Consider the following 19,577-nt stretch of genomic DNA (forward strand, 5'->3'; position numbering starts at 1 on the left):
TTTCTCGTGGTCAATATAGAGTTAATCAGCCAATTGAACAAGTTTCCGCAATTCTCTTCCTGTTGTCTTTTGAGAAAATGATGCCCAGCCAGAAAATTGATCAGCTGAAAAAATGTCGTTCCGAAATTATCGCCATGCAATTATACGCGGACAAGTTGAGAATTTGCGGAAATGATGGTCAAAATGAAATTATTACTCGTGCAAAAGAAATGAGCTCTTATCAATTTTCGGTGCAGAAATAATATATGTGAATAAAGGTAATTAGCTTTAATGAAAATCTCAAAATATTTCCACATGGTGACTTTAATTAGCTGCGGGATAGTTGATTTCTTGTTTCCCTGGTGAAATCCACCTTTTAAACTTGCTAATTAATTCATTATTGATTTTTCCGTTGACTCCAGAACAAATTCTCTGGGTATCGATTGCCGCTCATTAGCACAGTTGGTCGCGGCTTTTTTTTCAGCGGATGCACCGCCAGAGCGGAAGGCTTTCGCCGATCATTCATTTAACATGTCCACCGTATTCGCTAAATTGTCTACAATTCTCACTTGTATTCTACTGCGCGATATTTCGCAAAAATCCTCTATCGCGCGAGATTAAAACTTTCCATCGTTTATTACACCACACTCGCAATATTCCTCCGAGACAATCTTGAGCTCGTAAAGTATCTTTGCCCCTTTTTCTCGTGGCCACAGTGTCTGGATGTGGCAAATTAATATGCATGATTTGCACTATGCGTTGCGTGCAGCGATCCTGTGCGTCACAGATTACCTGCAATCAATATTTCTCGTAACGTACAGAGTCAATCGCATCGATTCCGCGGCGATCTTCGTCGGTGTGGGACTCCGCGCCACGCCCAAGAGTGTCTCTAGGCCATTTGAGTGCTCCTAAAAAAGCCTCATTTCTTACGCCGTGTGACGCGAGAGAAAATTTCCAATTTCATCTTAATTTAATTATATGTACTGCAAGGAGGCACTTGTGTAAATTATCTCTCTCACAGTGGAATGCTGGGCTTCTTTGACGAGGGAGTCCATGTGCCAATTTATCATCTCATCTAATTGAATTTTAATTATTTGTTCCTTCTTTCCAATCACACCCATGGAATTCTCTTCTCGCCTTGCAATTTTCAGTCTAATTTTCCCATGGGGCAAAAAGTCCGGCTTTGCGTTGGGCAGACAAAGAAAATCTCGCGCGCCGCTTTGACTGATGAATGTGCGATGACAAGAGTGTAATTAGAAAATTGGACAAAAAAAGTCACGGGGTCAGAAGGCAAAGGCAAACAAAGGCTAAACAAATAATCTCGTCCCAGGGCATTTCTTTTTTCGGATATTTTCCCAGCGGATTTGCGCGCTCTCTGGAGAACAGAGAGAATTTCGCCAGATAAGAGATTTATGCGTTATCTGGCGGTGCCAAAAACGTGGTGATGAGCCGTGAAGGTGATGGATGAAGTGTTGGCGGTGGTGATAAATGAGCTTTTATTGGGCATCTCCTTGTGGTTTTTATTGTTTTATTGATTTAGGGAAATTCATCTCTCCTAATTAACCTTTCGTCATTATGCATTTGCATGGTAATTGAAGAGTCTCGCGCGATATTTTCTCTTCACAGCCTCCCTAAGCCGAAAAGCATATCATTACCTTCGCATTCAGCTCTGATTGAAGGCATGGCAGATGAGCAGATTTTGGTTAATTTATCCATCAGCTGAAGATGCTGTGTGTGTGTCTCATTCTTTTGTCCCTGGCAAACAAGCACAAAGAGGCCAATTTTGCGGCTCATAGCAAACACCTCAGAGATTGAAGTGAAATGAGAAGAAATAACCATAAGCGCGATAATCGTAAATTAGTGAATTTATCTCACGATGACTCGGCGCAATTTTCTCGCATATAAGAACTTTTCTGGCGGCCAGAGATGAGATTTCGTCAGGTGATAAAATGGGACAGCCAGATCATCTTGACACATTCCTCAACCAATTTGACTTAGACGCATTTATTTGGCCATTGATGGATGGGCGGAAGATTGGCACGATTGGTTTGTGTGCTGAAGACGCGTGATTGAAGGGTTTTCTCAAAATTCAAGGCAATTTTTCACCGAAGGTGGACAGATTCTCACCATCGTCTGATTAATCAGCGGCGAAAAGCGATTTCTCACAGATCTTTCGCGAGAAATGGCCCGGAGATCATTAAAAGCATTTCAATTCTGGTCAACATATAAATTTGTCTTATGCCATTTTGCATCACATTGAATTTTCACCATATTTCGGCATTATTATTCAAATTTATTTCTCAAATCTCATTGATTAATGCTTTTGTAAGTTGCCGTGGTGAATCGCACCGCGAGGATCGCCAGAATTTGTCACTTTAGCATTTATTGATCGCAAGCGAGTGACATTTCATTTGATTTCCCATTCAGTGCGGTTAAATCGCCGTCACATTAATCGCCATATCTTCATTTCGGTCGCTCTGGTGAATCATTTAGTGCAGCACAAAAGGCGAGAAGTAAAATGTGAGATGGAAATTAGAGTAATTTGGGGGAAATTTCAAAAGACGTCAACCATCAGAGTGAATCTCAACATCTCACCGGTCGTTAAGCCGAATCACGTTTCACCATTTAAGGAGACAAAAATTGGATTAAATCCATCTCAAGTGATTGCATATTAATTGTATATTGACTGCTGAATAGAAGAGGAGACACAAATATTTATGTGTTGGATCATTTGGTGGCCAATAGAAATGTTGAGTCGATTAACTTTAATGTTCCAGCAGGCAAATTAACATTTGCGGCATTTTATAGCCTGGCAAAAGTATTTCATTTGCAACATTTAATACAGTTTCAATTAATTCCTGAGAGCCAGATCAAATATCTTCAATCATTCCTTGACGCGACTGGATTTTCTGCTCGTTTGTGGACAATCAAATGCGAAAATTCAATTGCAGATTTTATCTCATCATCTGGCATCGAAACAATTTCAGGGCAATTGAAATAATTTGTGTGCCATTTGAAGGTGATTTAAAATTCACTCACGAGTTGCATTGCCTCGTCGCGTGCGACTGCAGCGCAACTCAGTGTCTCGTGAGAAGAAGTTCTTCAAAGGCATCAAATGTGAATTTGTGTCTTCGCCTCCACAGTCGGAAGTTGAATATTCAAGAAGTCGCAGTGGAATTTCCATACAAGACATTTTCGTGTGTCTGGAAGAGGATTCTTCGTGATGGCGAGAAATCGTGCTGGTGTTTATTTAAATTGTGATCACAGCAATTTGGCAAGGACTTGGCGGTGATTTAGAGGGATTTCGGCTGAAATTGAATGTGTTTAGAGTGTCATTAATCCTTCGTGAGATTATTGCTGGTGACAACAATACGACATGCGCTGCAAGTCCGCAATGAAGTTATTAATGAAATTTATTCGCGACTTATTTGAATTAGCGCTATTGCGCCAACCGGTCTCGCGACGTGCAGTAGCTCCGCAGCCCCAAAGAAGTGTCCGAGTGTTTGCGCTGGCATTGCATAAAAATTTATTAATCGTCTGTCAATTCGATTACCAACAACTTCTCTCTCTCGCGCTGATCCAGCTTCACTTTTCATCTATAGTGTGTTTTCACATGCGAAATTACTCACCACCGCGCGAGCGCGATCGACTCTTCGGCGATATTGGCTAAAGATGCGGGGACAGTCGCGAGATTTATCGCCGATTGTTGGTGTTTATCATAAAAAAGAGGCCAATCAAATTCGCAACCAATAATTTAGAATTAAAACATCAAATCCGCATTTATCGCGAGCATGAATAAAACATCTCCCCTGTAACAATTCAAAGAGCATTTCTCCTCGATGGGTGTTTGTGTGATAATCAACACGATGGAATTTGCATCACATCATCTGTCCCAACAATGCCAGATGCGGGATTCCTCCTCGTGGCAATGCCCCGAGGTATGGCTTCCCAGCGAAATGCGATAGAAAGATCTTCGCGTCTCTGTGTGAATCGCAGATACGCCGAGTCACCTGTAATTGGTCATTAAAATGCCAATAAAGATTTCTGTCCAAAAAACCCTGCTTAACCCTTGACCGCTGTGGCGCTTTTTTGCCGTGATCTTCTCACCTCATTGGCGAATTCAAATGATCTGTCGTGGCAGAATTCGAATGTGATGAATGGATCTGAGTGGAAGACAGAAATTTCTCTATCATCAGATTGATTGCGAGGAGAATCAATGAATTTCTTACACATAAATCTCATCATTTTTCTTCCGACCAATGGACATTATAGGCAATATTCGGCGATGTAGTGCAAAAAGCTACTGATATTGTGAATAAACTGGGGATTTTTTGCAGCTCAAATGCTGAAATATTGAGCTAGAAATCCGAGAGTTCGCGCTTCGAATCCCTTTTTCAGCCAATTTCTCTTGTATAAAAAAATAGCAGAGAAACAGTCATGAGATGGTTAATGCCAGAATCCCATAAACTGCAAATCTCTGAGACTCTATGTGATCTTCTCCATTAATCTCTCGATCGATTGATCGCGATTTTTTCCATGTTATTAGCACTTTTCTCGCCATTTCGCCGCCGGCCATGGCGAAACATTAGATCTCCTCGCAAGTCGCACGAAAAGAATTAAGGAGATGAATTATTTATTAATGCTGGAACAGCATCACGATCAGCAGACATTTGGCATGTTAGACATTGGCAGGAGAGTTTTTGGTGTGCGCGATGGAAAATGTATCGCAAGAATTTGCAAGATTGTTGCCAATAATGATATTTGCATATTAAATTGTCAATTTAACACGAGCTCACTTTATTTCACTTGTTGCTGATCATTTTCCCCCTCGCCATGCACAATGGGTGAGACAGGTGAGGAATTCCGACTATTTTATTGCTCGTTGACGATCATGGTTGTCTTCCCATTCTGCCTGCAACATGTTTCAGCAATGCGCTCTTGAGGAATTACTCTCTTTGATTGCTTCATCGCGGAATCTTGCACTCCTTCGCGCCCTCCGTTCCACTGAATGAGTTCAATTGGTCAGAAATTTACAATTCACGAGGTGCCTATGTGATCTCCTTATGGACTCGCAATGGCAATTCCACGGCGAGATCATATGGTGAAATACACTCAGGCAAATCCATGAGCCCGCAACAGATATATTTATGATGTTTGTTGTGACATTTAGAGTCTTTTCAATAAATGTACCGTATTATAAAATATAAAACAGAGTCAGACACACATCCAAATTACATTTGCTCACCGCCTCATGCGCCCAAGAGACCTCAAGGTATTATATGTTAAAATGCGCGGAGAGACGCCGAGGAACACGCGAAGACAAGACCGCGGGAAAAAGAACGAATTAGATTTGTCATACAAAAATTGACGACATTTTGTTACGCAAGAAATATTTTATTGTTGGGAGGTTTTTTCTCCGTCCTGGGCCGCCGCGGTCGCCGCGGGGCTGCAAAGGGGCGCGCTGTGTGACTTGCAGGGGGGCCTCGAGGGCGTCACGGTCCGCGTGGAATAATGTTTGGGTCACGATTTAATGACTCGCCGGGGCGACACACAAGTCATCGAGTGAGACTTGTAAATTTTCGGAAAAACACACTCATTAATCCAATGGTATCGCGCTGAAACTTTGCGTGAAAAGCACGTGAAACTTTCAGGAATGGCCGTTCCATCGTCTGTCGATTTATGACCCAGTTCTTGTCCGCTGAAAGCTAAGCCTCATATTTCTTCATTTGCCCGAGTATTAAGGCATTTTTCCACCGTCCAGTGGATTTTAATTGGATTGTATGCAAAACAGACCATGGGGAAGGAGATCTATTGGTGTTTTCGACACCTCTCATGGCGTCGCTCGAGACAAATTGGAGGATGTCTTAAGGTCTCCACAAATAGACTTTTGATAGTATTTGCAAAATATCGTGACATATTGGAGGATCACACCAGCCGATCGTGCTAAATTTGAGTGTCAATCAAGCTGTTGCATGGAGATTGAGAGATGAATCTGGCGAATGGTGAAACAAAAAGCGATAAAAGATGATTTACACCACGAGGAGTCAGACAAAAGCGATCGACACTGTGCGCAAAAAGCACCACGGCAATAATACAAAATTAATTTTATACACTTCCAAGCGCATTGCATCATCGCGCACAGCATTCGTGGCGCAGATGAGAAGAAATATCGCGAGGCATCTCATCACTCTTATTTTCATTGGCAGCCACCGCACGAGATGGACTTCTCGCGTCGCCACGAGGAAGGATTGACGTCCCTTCCGGGGAAAATCTCACTCGCAGCGCAGTTTTCCGCGTGAGAGTGTCTATTCGCAGATGAGATGGGCAAGAATGGCAGTTGTGTGTTGTGTGTGCGAAAAACGAAAGACTTCAATATGGTGATGAGCGACGAACCTCATCTTGTCTCTCGTCGGATGGATGATGGGTGCTTTAAAAATGAATTTATTAACAGCACACGAACTCTATAAATCTCCAACACTGTCATAATCGTAATTAGTTGCTGTCATTCATGTGAAAAATTGTAAAATTAATAATTAAAAGAAAAAGGTAATTTGTTGCCTCTGCTATAAATAACATAATTTCTTCTTCACTTGCGGTAATGCGTCAAATGCTTCGCCGGCCGAGGCGCGGGGGGTGGGTTTCAATCCCTCCTGGAGTTTTCAATTCCACTATTTGTTATTCGTCAATTTCTTCGCCGTGACGCGCCGAGCAGGCCTTCCTCAATCTCTCAACATCTCATCTGCTGCGCGTGTAGAGACATTCCTCATCGTGTCTTCCCTTTTGTCTTGTGTGCCGAATGTCGCAGTTGTGTGCAATTAACGCGCGACTTGGTTGGAAGAAAGGAGATTTAGCCATAGCCAAAAATAACTCTGAACTTTGACCCAAATTCCGGCGAAGCAAAAATCTGTTTAATGAGCATTGTTTTTGCTAATTAAAAAGTCTCTCTTTCTGCCCATGACATCCCCACCAGGTCTGTCTTTGACCACCAAATCTCACGATCTGGTGTTTTTGGCATGGTGTGTTTTTTGCCCCCCTCATTACCATCATGTTACTCCTCTGTCTTGTACAGAATTTCAAGTGGCACCCAACTCATTAAAGATGAATTATTTGGGCCACTGGTGTTTTTGTCGCGTCGCCCAATTTCGATTTAAAGGCACAAGAGAGGATTTTTCTGCCACAAGTCCACCCATGATGGATGACAGCGTCACGAGAGGGAAGAAAATGCTGAGCATGGAAGCCGGAATCGAGAACTCGGATGGAGAGCTTAATGGATTATGTGATCGCTGATGATGATGAGAGATCGGCGGGTAAAAAAAGCCCAACAGCGCAGAGCTTCTGACGAAATATGGGGGCTGACTGACACACTTTTGGGCGATCTGGGAAATTTTTCGTGTTCTCCTTCTCAACTGTCTTTTTTCTGCCTAGTCTCGCGCGTCTAAGAGCACGATGATCTCGCCAAAATGCCGAACGCGGATTAAAATATGACGACGATATGCAATAGTTGGACGAGATCTGCTTTTTTCTCTCCTCCCAAACGACACACACTGTAGGAATATATTTTAAGAAATTACACCCGATACACTATTTTGGCGTCTGATCATTTGTGAGATCTATTTGGGAAATTTATTGACCACGAGTCAGGAGGTGTAAATGATGAAAAAGTCGAGATAAAATTTATTTGGCCACATTGCAAACAACCTGTTGGACCAGCAACGAATGCAAATAGTCTCAAAATGTGATGTTTTCAAACGTGGTGCTTTTTTTTGCTCCTGCGATTGGTTAGTTTGATTTTATTCATCAAGAAAAAATCACTGTTATTGTGATTCGAAAAATCATAGGTAAAATATGCTAATATTTCGGTTGCAAGGGAAGTGGGGCAGCGTTTATATGAAAATCAAGCTCTAATTTTGGAAGGTTTTTTGCTCAGCTTTATTGGCAAATGATTTAAATCTTTCTGTATTCAATTTTATTTGGAAAATTCCCTCATATTAAGCTGAAATCTACTGATTTTCCCTGTAATTTTCATGTAACTTTGCACTATGCATTCGAAACAGTGTAATTTGGAAAAATTACACAAACGAAAGTTGTCCAATTTCACACTGTACTTTAATAAATTCAACGCGATCAGTCCTTGATGAGAGCTTACGTGTGCTTTGCTGCCAAATTATGCTTGATTGGGCATAATCTGCACAGCCAAAGAACATGAGACTGCTTAGAGAGTGTCCGCCAGACAATTGATATACTCTTGCACGCCGAAACAGCAGTCGATCGAGAGCATGGCAATTGCGATATCACACGAGAGAATCTGCAGCGCAGTTGCTGAAAGTCTGCCTATTGTGAGATCATCTGCACATCTCTGGGGAGCTTCGCGACTGAGGAGTCTCGCAGTGTGATCGCTTTGAGACTCCACGTGGCAGAAAATTGCTGGAGACCGGAAGCAATTGGAGTGGAAATGTGCCAGTTTTCGGGGAAGTGGGTGGCGATGATCCACCCGGAGCGTGGAAAAAGTTGTATGGAAAATAGTAGGGGAAATCATCAATCTTTCACTATCCATCATTTCTCTTCCAATCAATCACCAGAGAGAAGCTCTGTGTGATGCCTTCATCAAATATTCCTCGGCGTGGTTTTGTGAGTATTCCAATTGGACTGTTGCTGCAACTGTTTAGTCGGATTTGACGAGCAATAAATTTAATTCCAATTAATGGTCCGATGATAAATGGTCGCTTCAATATGAAATTAATGGAAGCATCTTGCAAAATTGACTATTTTTCAACTAATATATTTCATCTTCTGCCTTTTTTTCTCTCCGCCGCAACTTTTTCCTCATTGTTTGACTTGGTGTTTGGCTACTTCTGGTGCTGGGAATATTTCAATCTTTTTTTCACCACTCTCAGCATCTCTTTTTCTTTGGCCAGCGAGGTGAAAGATAAAAAGAGGGTAACCATAAAGCTTATCGTAAGTGTAGAGCAACGAGGGATCGTAAACTATCACTTAAGTGCTTGCGCAATTGCTGAAATTTTGCTCATAAAGAATATCTTTTTGTGCGGACCGAATTTTTCCACGGTGGAAAATTGTCAATAAGTCGCCCGTGTGGCGTTGGATTAACGACAACCAAATTCACACCAATAAAAAGGTAACAAATAGCTATAACGGTCATAAGTGGTGTGTATCTCAGGTAAGAAAAAAACCATTACATTTTTTCCCAAGCAGGAGAGACCCGCTGAGGTGAAAAAATCCACTCATCCGCCGATGTTTAGGCGGAGAGAACGAGTCGCGCAGAGTGTGTAGAAATGTGCCTTTGGATGAGAAAGAAGGCAGAGAGATAAGATGATACAGAGGCCACAAGAGAAAAAAGAGTCCAAAAGGCAACAGGTTGAAGAAGACCTAGAAAGCCCATCTCGAAAAAAAGTTCATACACAATTTTTTCCCTCCAGTTGCAATATATTCTTTTTTTCTGCCATGCTCACGCTCACAGCATCATCATATATGGTATGCTAAATTACTTATTATGATATATTTGTACACCGTACATGTGAGATATTAATGGAGGAATAATTAAGTGATTAATATCTTTTTGTATTTTTGAATACATAATTAAATATTCGCTCTCTCGCGGCTTTGCCTACACGCCCCTCAGATGCTCATGCGTTAGGCGGATGAGAAAAGACACTTGAGACGATTTGGTAGTAATTTGCGGTCATAAATCGCATGGAAATGTTTCACCTTTTCCTCTCCTATTTCGGGGAGAAGAGAGAGAGACAGAGATGCCCGGTGATAAAGGCAGAGAGAACCATTTTAGAAGTTTGACGCAATGAATGAAAATTTCTCCGCGCGTGTGATTAATTGCTTGTGGATTTATGGCTCTAGGCTAGAGTGCATGGGAGCTCTAGGTATGATCATCATCGGACGGCCGGCAGTGTGTGCAATTTATTGCAGCTTTTGGCCAATTTATAACCCACCGCGGACACTTAATCGATTGACAAAGCGATCACCCACAACTTAGTGCTGAGACACTCAATCTCTGTCAGTCTCACATCTCGCGGTATTAATCTAAACTCCGCGACTTGTCTTACGCAAATCATGGGCAAAGGGGGAGCTTTTCCAGACCAATTTGTCTCGCTCGTGGGCCAGGTGGGCCCCAATCGCGATAAGTGCCTCGGATGGCTGAAATTCGCGCGCGCCCTCATCAATTGCTCATGTGTCGATGGATGACATGACGATGTTTGAATCGGTGACAAAGAGCAAGGTGTGAAGTGACACACTGTCGTCATTTGCACAGCAAGTCATCGATTTCTGGCGCGGTATTAAATGTCACGCCAATCTTCCCCCCAAAACAACCATCGAGACGCTCTCCATCCAGGCGGGAAGAGCGTGCGTGTGTGTGTCTCTCCTGGCCCAGTGTTATGATGGTCAGTGGGTGGTCTGTTGCGTGAGTAATTTATGCCCGCCGTCCGTTCGATTTTCCAATTACAAAGTCGCCTGAGCCGATATTGCAGGTGATAGAGCACGAGAGGGATGGCAAGACACAGAGTGCAACATTGTCGTCATCTCGTGGAGATCTGCAACGATCAATTCCACATGCCGCTCCGGTGAGCCATTAAATTTGACTCTTAATTGCAATTTTATGAACTTGCAATTGCTGCAAATTGTGATGGATAGAAGGTCTCCATCGGCATCTCGTTCAATTTCACTCTCTCGCGATCGTCACGATCGATCGGCTAATGGCAGAGATGAGGCACGGCGCGACGATGAGGCCGAGGCAGTGACATTTGCAGGAAGATAATTGACATGAAATATCTGTAAATTGTCACATTCAATCATCGCCCTGGATAATTGCGAACAATGAGCAAATGCGCTTGATTTGTGGGTGCGCTCCTTGAGATTCATCCCGCGAGCGAGAAGATGGCATTTCACAGGCGACGACCAGACAAGATGGATTATTAGGTGAAGTGGCATCATTTGTGGTGAAAATGGGTGATTAAGGAGGCGGATAATTCATATTGTTTGCAATCAATACATCAAAGAAGATGAGTGGTGTGTTTATTGGGAAGGAGTTTCTCATGATCTCTTCTCGCGCGCGGCAGGAAAATGCCAGGCTTCGTTTGTTCTCTCCCACTGTCAATGTTAACAAAAATCTCCGCGCATAGAAGATTGTCTTGATTTTTCCAGGCATTCTTCTCACAATGGCCATCTGGAGCTTTTGTATGTGAAATGGTGTATGCGAAAAAGTCAAGGTGTATCTCATTCATTCAATTCATTCACGAGAACCTTCCATGTGAGAGCTTTGTTGCCATATCGCGCGGACACAATGAGAAGTGTACACGGAGAAAAATCGCACAAAGAAATCAAATCGATGATGTATTGTTCTCATCTGCACCATATTTCCTCGTTTTGTGTGCACTGAGAAAAGCCTCGCGCTCCTCGCGCGATCCCAATATATGATGTCACACACAAACCACCAGCAGATCGTGATCTTGAGCGCCATTCTCAATGATCCGAGCGCTGGAATGCACAGAATCTCCCACCAAAATGATTTACAACGCTTTCGCGGAAGAAATCAAATTACAATTAAATCAAAACTTGATAGTGAACACCAAATTGTGGCGCAGAAGAGGCCGCTGAGCGACATGGAGGATCGCCCAAGAAATGTAATTTACTGTGTGTTGACGCATTTCAGTGCAGAAATATCGTCGAATGCGCTTCACGCCATAGAGATAAGACCAAACCAGTTCCTTATCAAGTCCCGCTCGGGCACCAAAATTTAATCTATTTGCCTCCTGTGTAATTTCTACTTTCTTCTCTCTTAACCAGACAGTCCAACAATCCACATCGCGATTTGTGCCAATTATTGAATTATTAAATTTACAAAACCGCAACATTTGCCCTCTGAAGTGTGAAAAATTTTCAATATAATTAGTTTAAGTGAAGTGCAAGAGTCTATTTTTTTCACCTCCGCCGCTCATCATTTCGTCTCCGCCGTCAGCCAAGCTGTGCCACCAGAGGGGGAGAAAAATTTTTGCCCTCCGAGCCACATAGGCTAATAAGTGACTAATTGCAGGTTGGTGCCCATCCATTTTTGCCCTCCGAGCCACATAGGCTAATAAGTGACTAATTGCAGGTTGGTGCCCATCCATTTTGGCCCTTCGAGGCACCGCCGTCCAAGTTGCGAAGGCGTCCACCAGCTTTTGCGGTGACCAAGTGCAGTCCACGCCGCCATTCAGCTCTGCCGTATCAATCTTCACACGCCAAGTAAGTTGTAACAGTGTAGAGTGAAAATTTGTGCAATTCCCATCTTTTTTCCTTTCGCTCTCACCCTGATTAATTATGACTCTCCTGAGCAAAAGAGCGACACTTAAGGGTCACCTGACTCGCATTGAAAATTATGTTGATTCCGTTCGCAAGGATGAGGCTTCCTTTTCGGCTACAGATATTGCCTCCAACATAACTAAACTTGATGACCTTAAAGCTCAACTCACAATGGTTCATGAAGAGCTAGTGAATACGGGAAATAATTCGGTGACTGAATATGAGGAGCCCTCGAGAATCATGGAGCGAATTAGTCAGTTGAGGAGAATTTTGGGTGATGCTTTGGACCGGAAGGATGATAATGATGATCCTTTGCCCATCCCTGGCCCTTCTGGCTCTAATCATCAGCCATCAGCTCAAATTTCTGGTGATTCGTCAATTGCTAATTTAGAAAAAGCTCTTGCCATGCTCATTACTCATCAAGCACAAGCAGAGGTGCGCAATCAGAACTTTTTCGATAGGCTGACCAATGTAGTGGCCCACAGTCCACGGCCAGAACCACACGACGTCAGAAATCAGTCCCATTTGAAGCTCCCTGTGTTAACGGTCCCAGAATTTTCCGGTGATTACACTGTCTGGCATCACTTTAAAGACATGTTCACCAGCATTGTTCATCTTAACCCTCGCCTCACTGATGTGCAACGTATGCAATATTTGGTCTCCTCAGTCAAGGGAAATGCGAAGAAGTTGATTGATAGTTTGGCCATCACAGATGCCAATTATTCTGTTGCGTGGGACACATTAGTGGGACAATATGACGATCAGCAGTCTGTTGTTCATCATCACCTTGCGCGCTTTTGCACGATGCCAGCAATTTCCACTCCCTCAGTTGATGCTCTTACGGATCTTTTTGCCACCGCCAATTCAGTTTTAAATTCCCTCGACGCACTTGATGTCAAGGAAAGAGATCCGTGGGTCATTTATTTGCTTTTGGAGAAGCTCGACCATGAAACCCAAGTTCTGTGGTCTCGCGAGGTTAAGAGTCAATCACCAACGATGGTCCAATTCTTGCAGTTTCTGAGAGAGAGACTAAAGTCCATCGCACAGTACAATTCTTACCCGGCCAAATCCTCATCTCAGGCCACCAAGTCCACTCCAGCTGGCCCAACCAGCAATAAGCATCTCAAGCCACAAAAAGCCACAGTTCTCTCTGCCACTGCACAATCTCCTTGTCCTGGATGCAAAAAAGAAGGCCACAAGTTGTTCAAGTGTCACAAGTTCATTGCCATGCCCTCCATAGAACGTCTGGAACTTGTCAGGAACAACAAACTGTGCCGAAAATGTATCACCGAGACACATTTGACGAAGGATTGTACCTTTTTCACTTGCCGGAAATGCTCCAAACACCACAACACACTTTTGCACGAAGCCTTTCAGTCTGAGTCCTCACAATCCACTCCTGCTCAGCAGCAGACCCAATCGAATGATAGGCCCACAGACACTTCACAGTCTGACTCCACAGCCATTGTCGGCTCTTCCACTGCCTCTCGCCCTGCTGTGAAGGTATTTCTAGAGACGGTTGTGGTACGAGTCTTGGATAAGTTCGGTGTTCCGCAGCTGTGCAGAGCTTTGCTGGATTCCGGAGCTCAAGTCAATCTGATTTCACAGCCCCTATTCCAAAGACTTCGGCTGCCCAAATCTCTGTCCGACGTGTACATTGGGAGGGTGGTTGGAGGTGGAGCTAAGTCCAAATTCCAGGCTGAATGTTGTGTGCAGGCAGTTGACAATCAAGATGTCCATTTTTCGATGACATGCCAAATTGTTCCCGCAGTGTTGGAACAAAAGTTGCCTAATTGGAAGGTACAGGTGGATCAGATCGCCATTCCCTCAGAGATCTCCCTTGCCGACCCAACATGGCATGTGTCTCAGCCCATTGATTTGCTGATAAGCAACGAATTCTATAACGAGATATTCACCAGACAGATAATGAGATTGGGCAAAGGCTTGCCAATTCTCAAAGAAAGTTGCTTTGGGTGGGTTGTTTCTGGTGCCCATGCTAGCTCGTCACAGACGCGACAATCAGACCAGGTCGCGTATGTTGGAACGACGCTGGCCTCCATCGACTCATCGGTCCGGAAGTTTTGGGAAATAGAAGAAGTTTCCACTGCCCATCCTAAGACCCTTGATCATGAGATCGTGGAGAACTGCTTCCAAGAGTCCACTGTCCGCGATGACACTGGAAGATATGTTGTGAAGATCCCCTTTCGCCCCAGTTTAGTGCGTCTTCATAACAATTTGCCAAATGCCACCAGACAATTTCTCAGTCTCGAGCGTCGTTTGTCCGCCAACCCAGAGATAAAAAGCCAATATCACGCTGCGATGCAGGAGAATTTCGACTTGCGATTTTTTGAGGAGGTTCCCCCAGATGAGATCACTTCCACTTCTTACTATATGCCTCATCACGCTGTTGCTAAGAAGTCCTCCTCAGGAGTTAAAGTTCGCATCGTCATGAATGCCAGTTCAAAATCCCAAACAGGCCTCAGCCTGAATGATGTTGCCATGGTGGGCCCGACAGTTCAGCCCGACATCGTCGCAATTCTCCTCAGATTCCGAGAACACCCTTTTGCATTCTGTTGTGATATCCAGAAGATGTATCCTCAGGTGCTAATTCATCCCTCCCACAAAGACTCCCATCGCATTGTGTGGCGATTCCGAGATTCGGAACCCATTCGTCATTATAGGGCAAGAGGAGTTTGCTTCGGTGTAAGTTCATCGCCTTATCTCGCGACAAGAGTCCTCATCGATCTGGCAGATAGAGAAGAGGTAAAATTTCCACTCGCTGCCAAGGCACTGAAAGAGAATTTTTATGTGGACGATTGTCTCGCATCATGCCCATCCATTTCCGATGCGCTTGAAACTCAACGGCAGTTGAAAGAATTGTTGAGTTCCGCTGGCATGACGCTCGCCAAATGGTGTGTCAGCAGTCCAGAAATCACAGAGGAAGTAGAGCCCTCACAGGTGCGCAGCATCTTTCCTGAACAATCCAAGGCTCTAGGCATGCTTTGGCACCCTCAGGATGATGTTTTCGTCTTCCAGCTCACTCGAGATTTCATTGACGTCAATTCAAAGCGAGAAGTCCTCGCGGCAATTGCGTCACTTTATGATCCTCTTGGTTTCGTCTCTCCAGTGATTGTTATCGGAAAATTGATCATGCAGGCCCTTTGGAAAGAGGAAAAGTTGGATTGGGATGATCCGCTTCCGGAACATATCAGTTCCCAATGGAAACAATTAGCCGAAGGTCTTCCAACCCTTCAGGAGATCAAAGTTCAGCGCCCAATGTCGACTTTGACGTCTCCCAAGTCCACCGAGTTGCATGTCTTCTGCGACAGCAGCTCAGTTGCATATGGTGCCGTGGCTTATGTGGTCACAGAGGATGATATCCATGGTCGCCAGTCTCAGATTCTGATGGCAAAGTCGCGCATTGCTCCCACATCGTCGATCACCATCCCCAAATTGGAATTGTGTGCCGCAGCTCTAGGCTCTCAGTTGGCCCACAAGATCAGAAATGCTCTCTCAGTCACGGAATATTTCTTGTGGACAGACTCGACGATTGTTTTGGGGCAAATCAGATCAAACCGCATTAAATTTGACGTTTTCACCGCGCATAGAATCGCTGAGATTCTCAGACTGACGGACGTTTCGAAATGGCAGCACGTACCGGGAGCCTCAAATCCTGCGGACGTTGTATCGCGTGGTATGTTGCCCACAGAATTGAAAAGTTCATCTATATGGTGGACGGGCCCAGAGTTTTTGTTGGGTAAGGCCGAAAACTGGCCTCGAGACCCGTATAGTGTCACGCTCATTGCTTCGTCGACTGCCATTATCAATCAGGTCCCAGAAAGTCACATCCTTGATACCATCCTTGAAAGATCCAGCAGTTATCTGCGGATACAAAGAATCCTAGCATACGTGCTAAGAGTCCTGACAGGTTCGCCTAGTCGCATTAGAGGTCCCATTACATCCCAAGAACTCCTAAAATCAGAGCACAAACTAGTATCTTTTGCACAAGCTCAACACTTGGCAGAAGTGAGATCAGCCATTGCCGATGGCACCATGTGGACCAGCAGGAGGTTCGCCCATGTGCGCCACTTGACTCCCTTCATTGATGGAGAGGGAATCATCAGAGTGGGTGGCCGACTGGCTCAATCGCCTGCAAACTACGATGCCCGCCATCCAATTCTTCTGCCCAAGTGTCGCCTCGCCACGATCATCGCCACCCACACACACAAGAACAACATGCACGCGGGACCACAACTGCTTCTGGCCACTCTGCGTCAGAAATATTGGCCGCTGGGAGGAAGAAATCTGACCAGAAACGTCGCTCGCTCATGTGTTGTGTGCTGGAAAACCAAGCCGATCCGACAGGAGCAGAGAATGGGAGATCTTCCCACGAGTAGGACAGATCACGTGGCTCCATTCAAAGTGTGTGGCATCGATTTCTGCGGCCCAGTCCTCACGCGTCCTAGCTACAAGAGAGGAGGTACATCATATAAGACGTACATTTGCGCCTTTGTCTGCTTCACGACGAAAGCCATTCACCTGGAAGTTGTCGGCAGTCTCTCATCCGAGGGCTTCGTCGCTGCGCTGCGGAGATTCGCGGCCAGGAGAGCTGCTCCAAGCGACATCTTCTGCGATAATGCCACCAATTTTCGCGGAGCCAGCGCAGAGTTGGCAAAGTTCCTGCGAGACATCCAGTCATCGCCAGACGTTGTTTTAGAGGCAGCTCCCAAGGGCATCAATTGGCACTTCGCGCCACCAAGATCTCCTCATCATGGCGGACTTTATGAGGCGGCGATCAAGTCCCTCAAACATCACTTAGCCAGAGAAGTTGGACAGACTATTCTCACATTTGAGGAGTTGAACACCATCGTAGCACAGATCGAAGCCATCCTCAATAGCAGACCAATCACGCCACTCTCCGAGGATCCAAATGAGATGTTCGCATTGACTCCTGGTCACTTTTTAGTGGGACGCCCACTGAACGCGCTCCCGGATCAGACGCTCACAGATGTTGCGCCAAATCGCCTCTCCAGATGGCAACTTTGCCAGAAGATTCTGCAGCACTTCGCCCATCGTTGGAGGAAAGAATATCTCCATCTTCTCCAGAAGAGAGTCAAATGGACGCAGGAAGCGGACAATTTGAAGATTGGCGATATCGTTCTCATCGGCGACGATTCAATGGCCACACATCAAGGGCCAATGGGCATCATCGAGGAGCTTCATCCGGGCAGAGATGGACGATGCAGAGTCGTCACGATCAGGACAGCAAGGGGTAAATACAAAAGGGCAGTTCAGAGGCTGTCCAAATTGCCCATCGAGGGACTCCCGCCCTCATCATCGGCCCCCCCAGGATGTTGACGCATTTCAGTGCAGAAATATCGTCGAATGCGCTTCACGCCATAGAGATAAGACCAAACCAGTTCCTTATCAAGTCCCGCTCGGGCACCAAAATTTAATCTATTTGCCTCCTGTGTAATTTCTACTTTCTTCACTCTTAACCAGACAGTCCACAATCCACATCGGGGGGGGGGGAGATTTGTGCCAATTATTGAATTATTAAATTTACAAAACCGCAACATTTGCCCTCTGAAGTGTGAAAAATTTTCAATATAATTAGTTTAAGTGAAGTGCAAGAGTCTATTTTTTTCACCTCCGCCGCTCATCATTTCGTCTCCGCCGTCAGCCAAGCTGTGCCACCAGAGGGGGAGAAAAATTTTTGCCCTCCGAGCCACATAGGCTAATAAGTGACTAATTGCAGGTTGGTGCCCATCCACTGTGTATTGATCACATCTTGAGCGCACGCACCGCAAAATGGGTCACTTTTTGTCCATGGCTCACCTTCATCATCAATAGTCCAAAAACTAGAAAGCTTATTAACGAGATTTGGTATTTGTATCTCTCGCCAGTGTCTGCGCCAGAGCAAGATGGAGAGATCGGAGTTGTAATTGATTGAGCCATCGTGTGAGCACTCACAGACTCAAATTGCGCCACAGTGTGACCTCACGGTCGTCGCGATGAAACTGTGTGGACAATGGCGATGACTTCTTCCTGGCAATCAATTGGAAACACTTGCCTCTGCTCACCCACCGCGGACGGCGAGAAATGCATTCTGCAGTTAATGAGCAGTCGCTCAATTAATGCGCAGCTTCCTCCGTGGTCGAAATCCGGAGAGACTGGCGAGGAAAGCCAAGAAATTCTGTTGATTTTCCATCCGCAACTATGTTAGGCGCAAGAGGAGGAGCTGAGCAATGCACAGTGGATGATTAATTAGTGGTGAGATCAATTGAGGGGCACTGCAAACACAAATCTTCCCAGGATCACACGTCAAATTTGCCACGGACAAAATAAATATTTTACTTATGGGCAAGAAAAGTGTGTGTGCGCGATCTCAGTTGATTTACATGGCAGTCTACCCATTGCCGTAGCTAACAGGCAATATTTATAATTATTTTAATGCACCGGAGAATTTGCCAGGATGGCAGGCAGAAATTGTGAGATATGTGGCGAATCTTCTTCTCCTCCATCATCATCGTCTTGTTTTATCATATGAGGCTCTGTGTTGCATTTATTTATAAATGCGCCCAAGTTGGAGTGAAATTTATGCACTTCTTCGACTGTGCACAATATTTATATATGGCTCTCTAATTTATTTGTAGACTCACACTAAGCAGCACCCAGTTTGAAAATTATAGAATTTCTCATATTATAGATTGCGTGAGTTTCCAACGAGTCACGGATTTCTGTTTCAAAATCGTGCAATTGTCTGTCACACTCTGGAGGAGCATCGGCAGAAAAGCCCATTTGCTTGCTGCGCGCTTCTGCCCGCCTCTCCTGAGACCATCTTCATCATCCACATGTGCTTTTCTTTTGCAATTACACTCCAGTGCGCCATAAAGGATTCACATACACACACACTCGATTCTCCGCATGCAGAAGTGCTTCATTTGCGGAAATTATTGGAAATTATATGTATATTGGAACGGAGAGACAATTTCGAGAAGCTAATTAAAATGGAGAAATTGTCGAGGGAACTGAATAAATCGCTGCACGCGGCAAATGAATGACGCTGCGGTGGACCTTTTGACCCTATTTCATGTGTTCCACGCCGTGATTGAGAGAACAAATATGAGGAGTTGCAGTGGAAAAATTAATTACTCCGCCGCATTCGCGCGCATTCTTCGGCATTTTCCGCAGCTCTATTTGGCGTTAGTGTTTCGCAAAAAGTCCGCAGAGGCATTCGCTGCACTAATGAGAGACTTATTGGGGGAGGTATTGGTCCTGAACTCGCGCAG

At 44.7% G+C, this 19,577-nt stretch overlaps 2 protein-coding genes across 2 annotated transcripts in view; one reads left to right on the forward strand and one right to left on the reverse strand.

Annotated features, from left to right (window-relative positions):
* LOC132264805 (uncharacterized) overlaps positions 1-19,577 on the reverse strand; it is a 71,627-nt gene that overhangs the window by 7,150 nt on the left and 44,900 nt on the right. The window lies entirely within an intron of this gene.
* On the forward strand, positions 12,304-17,643 carry LOC132264807 (uncharacterized). Its single transcript, XM_059765129.1, has one exon. The coding sequence runs from the start codon at positions 12,304-12,306 to the stop codon at positions 17,641-17,643; it is 5,340 nt and encodes a 1,779-aa protein (XP_059621112.1).

This window comes from Phlebotomus argentipes, unplaced genomic scaffold (genome assembly GCF_947086385.1).
Source record: "Phlebotomus argentipes unplaced genomic scaffold, Phlebotomus argentipes genome assembly contig_2, whole genome shotgun sequence".
Taxonomy (NCBI): Eukaryota; Metazoa; Arthropoda; class Insecta; order Diptera; family Psychodidae; genus Phlebotomus; species Phlebotomus argentipes.